Consider the following 9,881-nt stretch of genomic DNA (forward strand, 5'->3'; position numbering starts at 1 on the left):
CCCCGTCCCCCCACTTGACTGGTGACTGTGGCGTTGCCCAGCGGGAGCACCTTTTGCTCTCTATGGGCTCCTCGGAGGCATGGCTGGCACGGAAGCCTGCGGGGCAGTCGTGCGCCCCTGGGGCTGCCTCACCCTGCACTGCTGGGAAGGGGGGGGCGAGGGAGGGAGTGGGATGAGTCACCCCAGCCCCAGTTCATAACCCAGGACCTAATACTATAAGAGTCCCCTCACCAAAGCCTCTGAGCCCCACAACAAATAAGACAGCAGTGACCCTTCTGGTGTCCCTGGGAGCAAAGATGTGTCTTTAGTATCCATCTGGGTTCCCTCCACCCTGAAATCCCGACTTTCCCTCTGTCTACCAACCCAAGCCTACAAGTATCAGGGCTGCTCTCGATGTCCCTGCAGCCCTGCATGGAGCTGGCAGTTCTCTGTCACTGGCCTGGCTGTTCTTTCCCTTTGCCCGGTGACCATGTGTTAGGTGGCTGGTGCAGCATCAGCTCAGCAGGCGCTGCAGAATGCTCAAGCCACAGGGGAGCAGGAGTGTCCTCACCAGTCGAGACCCCAGGCTCTGACAGCTGTTCTGTGTGCACAGAACATAGTGCCCAGGACGGGGACAGCGAGCACAGCGGGAGGGGGACAGTTAGGAGGCAGTGGGAGAAAGTCAGAGGAGACTCTCTCCACCAGGGAACTTGTAGGACAGAATTTAGATGCCATCCCCAGAAGGGACCCTGGACACCTCACCTTTGTTTAACAGGTGAATCATCTTCAAATAATGCAGGGTGGGGAAGTGAGCTCAGAGAAGAGGAAATGGCTAAGAGTGGCCTTGCTAATGGCACAGTGGCAGGACTTTAAGACAAAGCTATGTTTAAATAGCCAAGAAGGTCTTTATGTCGGTTGGGTACAGGTAAATGTTAGGAGCTATAGGAACAAATTTATCCAATGAGGAGTGACGAGAGACCCAGAAAACTTTGTGTCCAACCCCAGCAGTGAGGGTGTTATTCTATGCTATGCTATTGTTTCTTTCATTGATGCTATCAAATTTTTCCAGTAAGATTTAAGATACATACAATATATTTTTTAAAGTAAAATTAAGAAAAAAGAGATCAAGGGAAAACTGACAAGAAAGTGACATGAAGCAGAAATCAGGACTCATGCCCAAAAACCTAGGTCCCACATGCAAACGTCTTCATTTACCCGCCGGACTCCGGGGAGCCCTTAGTGCCTTCCTTCTGGCAGATTTTGTGCTTTGCTGGGTCCTTGACCAGGTGCCAGGGACACAAGCCTGAGTCAGACATAGCCCCTGTTCTCAAAGTTCTGATGGTGCAGTCAGAGACACAAAGGGTTAAAAGAACAACAACAACAAAAACTAACAGTGCACACTGAGCCACTCTGTGCCCGCGGTGAACCATCCTGCTACCTTATTTTTCCAAGTGAACTTGCACGGACCTCCCAGCTCCATGTGTTCCAGCCAATTCTAGGCAGGAGAGAGGGAGAACAGGTGGGAGGGAGGTCTAGCCCTGGATACTGACTCAAAACTCTCCAAGAGAAAGTTAGTGGCTGCAGTTGGAGGGGAAAGAGTTTTCTCTTGAGAGTTTTCAGGATGGACTGTCCTAATTGGAAGCTGAAGGCTAAGGTTCATTTCTAGCCTTACAGCTGTTTCCCTCCCCAGCCTGGTAAAGACGGTGCAGAGGCGTGTGGGAAGGAGCGCTGGGAGGCACTGGGCCAGGCAGTCCCCGTCACCTTAGCGCTGGCTGCCTCGGTCCCTGTCAGACTGTCGGCGCCAGAGGCACAGAACGAGAGGGCATGGCCAGGACCTCAGACACGACCACATTCAACCCCTTCTTGCTACACTGACGCAGCCAAGCCCCAGAGACGGCAGCAACCTGCCCACGGTCACACAGCAAGTTAGTGACAGAAGACCAGAACCGAGGTGCCCTGTATCCCAGCCCAGTGCCACCCCACGGTCCCCTGTTGCTCCTCCCCGGCCACCTGGAGCCGCTCTGGGGCTTGTGCATGCTGCAGCCACTTGGGCACAGGCTCACCCACCTGGCGTTTGCCTCCGCAGGGGCTCACGAGCTGGAGCAGATGCAGCTCATCCTGGAGACCATCCCTGTGATCCGGGAGGAGGACAAGGACGAGCTGCTCAGGGTGATGCCCTCCTTCGTCAGCAGCACCTGGGAGGTGAAGCGGCCGCTGCGCAAGCTGCTCCCCGAAGTGAACAGTGAAGGTACCTGAGTCTGGCAGCCGGGCTGAGCGCCCTGCGGGGGAGGGGCGGGCAGGGCTCCTGCCCAAAGGGCAAAGCACCAGCTTCGGATACAGAAGTCAAGGCTCTTTCTCTGCCAGGGGGGGTCTGCCCCAGACACTTCCAGGTGGGGGAATCTGGGCCTCTGGAGTTGGGCCATTAGGCAGCCCTGGGGCGGTCATTAGTGGTCCTCCCTACCCTACCCCCAGTGTTGCTTCATTTTTCCTTCTCGTCTTTCTCTCTTACCTTCCTCCCTCTCTTCCTTCACCCCCCTTTACTTTTTTCCCCGTGGAAGCCATGGTGGGGGGGCAGAGAATGGGAACTTTCTCAGCTTGCAGGCCAGACCCAGGTTCCAGTCCCAGTTCCACCAGCCACTAGCTGTGTGGCCTTGGACAAGTTATTTAACTTCTCTGAACTCCGTTTCCTTAACTGTAAATGAGTATAACCATACGTAACACAGAGGGTGGTTGTGACAATTAAGTAAAATAGAACGCGTAAAGCCTTTGGCATAGGGTCATTGCTCCATAAATCTCATTATCACTGGGCCTCATACCTGCCAGAGGCATCATTTGGAAATCCCTGTAGGAGCTGGGTATAGCTTCAGCCAATTGTAAGAGAGACCCAAATTCTCCATGGCTTAAATAATATGTTTCCTATTTCTTTTGAATAATGATAAAAGAAATATAATATTTGTTTCTTATTTATTAAAAAGAAGTATTTTCTGTCTCCCATAATAATCCAAAGGCAGATAGTCCGGGGCGAATATGGTGAACTTGCTCTGCAAGGTCATGCGGGGACCCAAGCCCCTTCTGTCTTGTGCAGCCAACTTAGGGTGCTGCTCTTATCCCCCTGGAGGAGGTTGAGGAGGGGAGGCAGGTCCCCTTGCCCTCAAGGTCATGAGCTAGATTTGTACCCCTCACTTCCGCTCACGTCCTATTGGCCAGAACTTAGTCACATTGTCCCCCTACCTGCACAGAAGGCTGTGACATGGGTCTGTATACCATGCCCCCTGTGTTCATTCTCACGAAGAGGAAAATAGACCTTGGGGTGCAAACTGGCTGTCTCTGCCACACTCCTCCCCATCAAGAGACGAAGAACCTGGACTAACACTGTCTTTGGCTACGGTCCCCATTCCCTCAGTAAACTGCCTCAGTTTCCCACCATAAATTAAGACTCAGCTCGTCCATATTTACTTTGATTCCCAAGCCTCTGTAAAAACCCCAACACGTGCCAAGAGCCGTGTTCACGTCTCAAGTTCTGTTCCAGGGCTGTGCCAGCCACGTCCTGCCGCCTCCCCCCACAACTATCAGCCATACACACAGTGGCCCCGGGGTGACGTGGCGCCGAGAGTGGCGGGCATTTTCCAGAAGAAACCAGAATTGGAGTCTGATAGAAAATAAAGCTCCTCACTGTTGTCCCCAGCATCAGCCAGCATTTATTAAGCCACTGTGGCGACAGATCTGTGCTAGGGACACGCAGTGGTCTGGTGGGAGGACAGGAGACATGCACTGAGATGAGTGTGCATGAGCTAGATTTGGGACCCAGGCTGTCAGAAGGCCTGCCGTCTTCAGCATGTGGCTTTCAACGTCACCCGGGCATCCACTTCCAGACAGAGCCAGGGGAGAGAGGGCAGCGACTCTTGCAGGTTTTTCTGGGTCAGGCCTGGAAGCAGGGTACACACATCACTTCCACCCACATTCATCGGCCCCAGACGCACAGCCACGTCCCACCGCAGGAGAGGCTGGGAAGGGGAGGCCAGGAGGGGCTTGCGTGAGACGTGCCTGCTGCCCGGAAGCATGACAGGGGCGGTCATGGGGCAGAGAGGACATACTGATGGGGGCCTCACCGAGGGCAGAGCTAGGCCCAGGGGTGGAAGTGAAAGAGGGCAGATTTAGGTTTGATAGAAGGAAGACTCTTCTAGTGTTCAGGGCTTCCCAGAAGAGTCTGGGCACCCGCCGGGGAGCAGCTGTCGGGGAGAGGGAAGCGGAGACTCACGCTTGCTGGAGTCCGTGGGGCGGCTTTGGGCTTGGTGCTTTCCAACTCCAGGGTTCGCTGGTCTAATGCTCATGACAGTGGTGCTGCTGCCTGCCAATGTTTAGAGCTTTAATTCCCTTGTTTCTTTGTCAAAAGGTCAAGTAATGAGTGGGTGGGGACGAGGGAGGGGCTGGAAGCCCGAAGTGAGAAAGACTTGCCCAGGCCTGGAGCTGGGCCCTGCACCGAAATACCCGATTCTTCTAGTCCTGGGAATTTGTGAGGTGGATGCCCTTTTAAGGCCTGCGACCCCAGATCCAGAAACACCCTCGCAGTGTCAGAGTGTTTGGGGTGATCAGAATTACTGCTGTTTAATCTTTCTGTCTAGGGTTACACAGCACCGCAGCCTCCTGAGAGGCCAGCGACCTTCTGAATCCATTGATTCCCTGCATCATTGATGAATTTTCCTGCAAAGAGATCCAGGGCTGGTGTGAGGGGCAGGTTAATGGAGTGGGCTAAGGCCCACCAGGAGCCCCTCGGAGGGCTCGGCAGCCTAGGCCTCGAGCTCAGCTCTGCTCCTCCCACTCCACATTGGCTGTAACATGAGTGGCCAAGTCATGATCGAAGTGGAGCCCGACTCCCGCGCTGGGAAGGAATACAAACCTCTAGGCTAGACCTTGCCCTGAGACAACCCAGGGTAGAGCTCCCAGGACAGATGGGTCCCCTACCCCTGCTCTGGGGAAGGGACACTGGTACCCGCATGCAGAGCTGATGTTCAGCCAGCACACACCTGCAGGCTGCCGGATCTTCGTATCCTCTCAGGCTGGCTGACAACCACCTCGGCACGAGGCTTTTGAATGTCCTCCCTTCCCCAGGTCCCCACTGCCCAGAACACCCCTTGATCTAGCCATTAAAGGGCTACTGCCTGGCACAGCACGGGGCTTCAGCCTGGTTGTTCAGTATTTTGAATCTGTATCTATCTATCTATCAAACCTGACTGCCGTTGTCACACTTCCAGGGGCAGCACATGGTACAAAGAGCTCTGGACTGAGACCAGGAGCTCTGGGCTGTGGAGGCCCTGTCCTGCCTCTCCTCTGTGTCACCTTTCTCGCTGCTGGTGCCCGGGACTCCTGCCTGAGGGCTCAGAAGCAGGGCCCTCTGCCCCGCCCCTCAAGTGGAACCACCTCTGAGGTGTGTCCCACGCTGTCTCCCGGAGGACACCAGTGGAACTGAGCCCCAGGTGCCCGCAGGGGCCACCTGCCCATTAACACCCCTCGCATTGGCTCTCCCCCACTCCCCTACCTGTGTTCCCGGGGTCCCCTGCCACATAAGCCAGCTGCACCCCAACCCTTGTCTCTGGAGGAACCAGCGTAAGGCAGGCTCCAGCCCTCCACCTCCTCTAACCAACGTGGCCTTGAGCAGGTCACTCCACCCCTTGGGTCTCTACTGGATTTGTTTGCAGAGTCGAGAAGGCAGCATGGGCTCTGCCTTTGTCACTGGGTTGTGGTGACCGTCTCGAGAAAGAAAATGGCTAAAAACCTTTTTATAAAGGCAAAAGCACAGACTCCAGGGAGTGTCGGCATACCCTTCTCAGCTTGGCAGGGGCAACAGATGACCTTCCTGTCCCATTTTGCCCCCCACAGCCATAGACTTTCTGGAGAAGATCCTGACCTTTAACCCCATGGATCGTCTAACAGCCGAGATGGGGCTGCAGCACCCCTACATGAGCCCGTACTCGTGCCCCGAGGACGAGCCCACCTCGCAGCACCCCTTCCGCATCGAGGATGAGATTGACGACATCGTGCTGATGGCCGCCAACCAGAGCCAGCTTTCCAACTGGGACAGGTGCGGGTCCAGGCGCTTCCAGCCCTGGTGTCTAGAGGCCACATTCCCCTGTCTCTTGCTAACCTGGGCTTGGCTTCAGAATCCTCAGCAAGCGTCCCTGGAAGCCACTACCAGTGAATCAGCATGGGGTAGAAGATACATTTTTGAACAGTTTCTGCCCAGCCACGTAATGATCTCTTAGATTGTTTCCTGTTCTGACGTTCTTAGATCAGGCAGCTAAATGTTTGGGCATCGCCATCTGCTAATTCTGGGCGGGAGTCTGGAAATAGCAGTCGAGGGCTCAGCGGCGAGGACTCCGGGGGAACCTAACTGGGAGTCCCACTGCTGTGGGAATGTGACAGCTAGTTATATAAGTGACAGATGAGCAATTTCTCCTTTTCAGTCATTTGACAGATGATGGGTTTCAGATTAAGGAGGCACCGAGGGAGGGCGAAGGCAATGTTGCTATTTTGGGGCAGGTTTGCTCATTTGTTGTTGTCAATTGTTTTCAAGTGTTGCCAGCAAATAGAGATTAATGAAGCCTCACTCTTCTGCCACCGCCACACTAGGCCTGCCCTTGACTGTGGCCCCTGCAGACCCTCCCCTTCCTCCACAGAATGTGGAGCTTGGCTCAGCGAGGTTCATCCTATATTTATCATGGCCATGGCCTAGGGTAGGTGCCAGCAAAACTGCAGCAGGGTTTCTCTGGTCAACTCCGACCACCCCTCAACCTGGTGCACCTGTGCTGGGACCTTTCCCATCACACCTGCACAAGGAGGGAGGATGACCAAGGCCCTGCTGCTGTGGGCAAACTACTTAACCTCCACAAATGCCGATGTCCTCGTCTGTGAAGCAGAGGTGGTAACACGAAGGGTTGCTGGGAAGACTACAGATAATGTACGTTTGGCACTTGGAGTACAGCAGCCAAGGGCTAGGTCCTCACAAGCTCTTCCTCCTAGAAATCCCGGCAATTGCAAGGCCATTCAAGTGAGGAGGAGTGTTCAGCTCCAGTGATGTCACCGGGAGGTGGACAGGACTGAGACTTTCCCGTGCCTCTCAAACCACATGCTGTGGACTGCAGCTGCCTGGTGTGCCCCACACAGCCAACCCTGGCTGTCCTTGGCTTGTCTGTTGGTCACCTGTGAGCACCAGGCCTCTTGCTCAGGGAGCAGCTGGCTGTGGGCTGATGCCTCCGCTGTACCCCCACCGTGGATCTGCCAGGAGCACCTGGCACAAGGAGGGGTGGGCTCAGCCAGTCCATCTGCCCGTCCTTTGCTCTTGATCGGCTCAGGGGCACCCACATAGGGCAGAATTCCAAGGATCTTTGGTCTTTCCTGAGGGTGTCTGTAATCTGCTTGCAAGCCCCACCTGCTCTGCGTCAGTGCAGGGCGCTGTGGGGCACCAGCCCCATCCACTAGGACAGGGGTCCTCAGCCCTGGCTGGGCCTTAGAATCACCTGGGAGTTTTTATAAACACACTGATGCAGGGGCCCACCCTAGACCTACTGAATCAGCATTGGGGTGGGGGGCAGGGAGGCAGGCATGGCATTTTATTTTTAATTCCCCTATATGAGTCTAATCTGAGCCTGGATGAGAAAAACTCGTGGGGCCTTGCTACCCAAAATGTGGTCCTGGGACCTGCGACATCAGCATCAACTGGGAGCTTGTTGCAAACGCAGAATCTCGGGCCCCACCCCAGGTCTACTGAATCAAAATCTGCGTTTTAACAAGACCCCCAAGTGATGTGTGCATACATCAGAGTTTGAGAAGCATTACATAGGTGGGTCCGCTGGAAAGTTCCAGAGGGACAGGGACTTTTTTTTGTTGAGTTCATTACTGTGTCCAGGAATGTCTAGAACAGTGAGTGCTTGGCAGTCGTGGGTACTCAAGAAATATGTGTAGGGCTTCCAATGCATGCAAGAGAATGCAAGGGTTAAGCAGGACAATTGGTCCCCCCGCTGAGCCCTCAAGACTCACCGTTACCTGTCCCACCACGCCCCTCCTTGGGGGTGGAGGTCAGAGGCTGGCAGGCTTGGAAAGCAGGCCTGTGAGTGGCGCACAGGGCTTAGGGGGCTTGGCTCCTTGCCTGAAGCCAACGCCCGGGGGTCCAATCGCCGCTCCATTTGTACCCTTGCAGGTACCCTGTGAGCCTGTCATCGGACCTGGAGTGGCGGCCCGACCGGTGCCAGGACGCGAGCGAGGTGCAGCGCGACCCGCGCGCGGGCTCGGCGCCGCTGGCGGAGGACGTGCAGGTGGACCCGCGCAAGGACTCGCAGAGCAGCTCGGGCCGCTTCCTGGAGCAGTCGCACTCGTCCATGGAGCGCGCCTTCGAGGCCGACTACGGGCGCTCGTGCGACTACAAGGTGGGCTCGCCGTCCTACCTGGACAAGCTGCTGTGGCGCGACAACAAGTCGCACCACTACTCCGAGCCCAAGCTCATCCTGGACCTGTCGCATTGGAAGCAGGCGGCAGGGGCGCCCCCCACGGCCGCGGTGGCGGCGGCGGCCGCGGTGGCGCGCGAGGACGAGCCGGCCAGCCTCTTCCTGGAGATCGCGCAGTGGGTCAAGAGCACGCAGGGCGGCCCCGAGCGCGCCAGCCCGCCCCCCGCCGAGCGCCGCTTGGCCGCCTCCCCGCCCGGCCGCCCGGCCCCGGTCGACGGCGGCGCCAGCCCCCAGTTCGACCTGGACGTGTTCATCTCCCGCGCCCTGAAGCTCTGCACGAAGCCCGAGGACCTGCCAGACAATAAACTGGGCGACCTCAACGGCGCATGCATCTCCGAGCACCCTGGCGACCTCGTGCAGACAGAGGCCTTCTCCAAAGAAAGGTGGTGAGGGCGGAGGGGGCGCTCCAGGCTCCCCCCGCTGTCCCAGCAGGAGGCCGCCCGAAAAAGCTGGGCCTGGCTGGAGGAGGCCACCGCCCTGGCACCTCCTCCTCCGTTTCCACCCCTCTCTGCTGCCTTGGTGTTAGCAGAACACGCGAAGGATCCGAGGAGCGAGAGGAATGTCCATTTCTTAAACTGCCTTAATAACTAGCCTTTAACCTCTGGGAGCAGGTTGGAATGGGAGCCCGGCTTGGGGGTCGATCACTTTCCCGGCAAAGGGGGAGGCCTGCGTTTGTAAGTGGTGGTGTGCAGGGAAGAAACAGCCTTAAGGACGGCAGCGTGCAGGCCCTGCCTGGATGGTGGGATGCCAAGGAATCTTGCAGACATCGCTTTGCAGCCCTCTGGCCCAACCAGCCTCAACCGACAGCTGAGGAAGGACAGTTAGGCCCAGAGAAGCAGAGGGACTTGCCTAAGGTCACGGCCCTCCTCAGTGTCCAGGGCCTTGAATCCCAGTCCACTCTATAATGTCTTCCTTTGCTGGGGTCGTTCTGGCTTTTTTGCTAGTCAACTTGGTCTAAGATGTTTCTTCCCTGCCCATGACCATCTGACCCACCGGATGTTCTCCTATTCAGAGCAATGTTTCTTGTATTCTGAAATGGGAAACGGAACCAGTTTTTTTCTCCCAGTCACCGAGCATATTTTTCTGGCTCTCCAAGTACTTAAATGTTCTCATCTGCCACACCCCTGTATTTGCCTCACCCCTGCATGGTCTGAAATCTTTGTTTCCGACCAGAGCCATTTGGGGTCCATGGGTAAAATCGATGCTTCTCCCAGGCCTGTGTGCACACCTCCTCCCTCACTCCATTTGCACTTTCCTGACACGCAAAGACACAGCCCTCGTTCCCCAGTGGATGTCCTACACGGGCGAGGCTGAAGACAGTGATTCCAAGAACCCCTCCAACCTCCCCTCCCAATCCCGCAGTCCCCCCCACACAGCTCCTGTCCAAGCCTACCTCGGGACCCG

The 9,881-nt window shown here is 56.3% G+C and overlaps 1 protein-coding gene across 1 annotated transcript in view; it reads left to right on the forward strand.

The window, feature by feature from the left end:
• Positions 1 to 8,944, forward strand: part of MAPK4 (mitogen-activated protein kinase 4) — a 42,450-nt gene extending 33,506 nt beyond the window's left edge. Inside the window, exons 3-5 of the mRNA XM_045528052.1 lie at positions 2,066 to 2,227; positions 5,857 to 6,058; positions 8,174 to 8,944. Of these exons, the coding sequence (XP_045384008.1) occupies positions 2,066 to 2,227; positions 5,857 to 6,058; positions 8,174 to 8,867 (1,058 nt within the window). The 3' untranslated portion in view covers positions 8,868 to 8,944. The remainder of the gene's footprint in view (positions 1 to 2,065; positions 2,228 to 5,856; positions 6,059 to 8,173) is intronic.
• Positions 8,945 to 9,881: the final 937 nt, after the last annotated feature.

The sequence above is a fragment of the Lemur catta genome, chromosome 16 (genome assembly GCF_020740605.2).
Source record: "Lemur catta isolate mLemCat1 chromosome 16, mLemCat1.pri, whole genome shotgun sequence".
NCBI classification, from domain to species: domain Eukaryota; kingdom Metazoa; phylum Chordata; class Mammalia; order Primates; family Lemuridae; genus Lemur; species Lemur catta.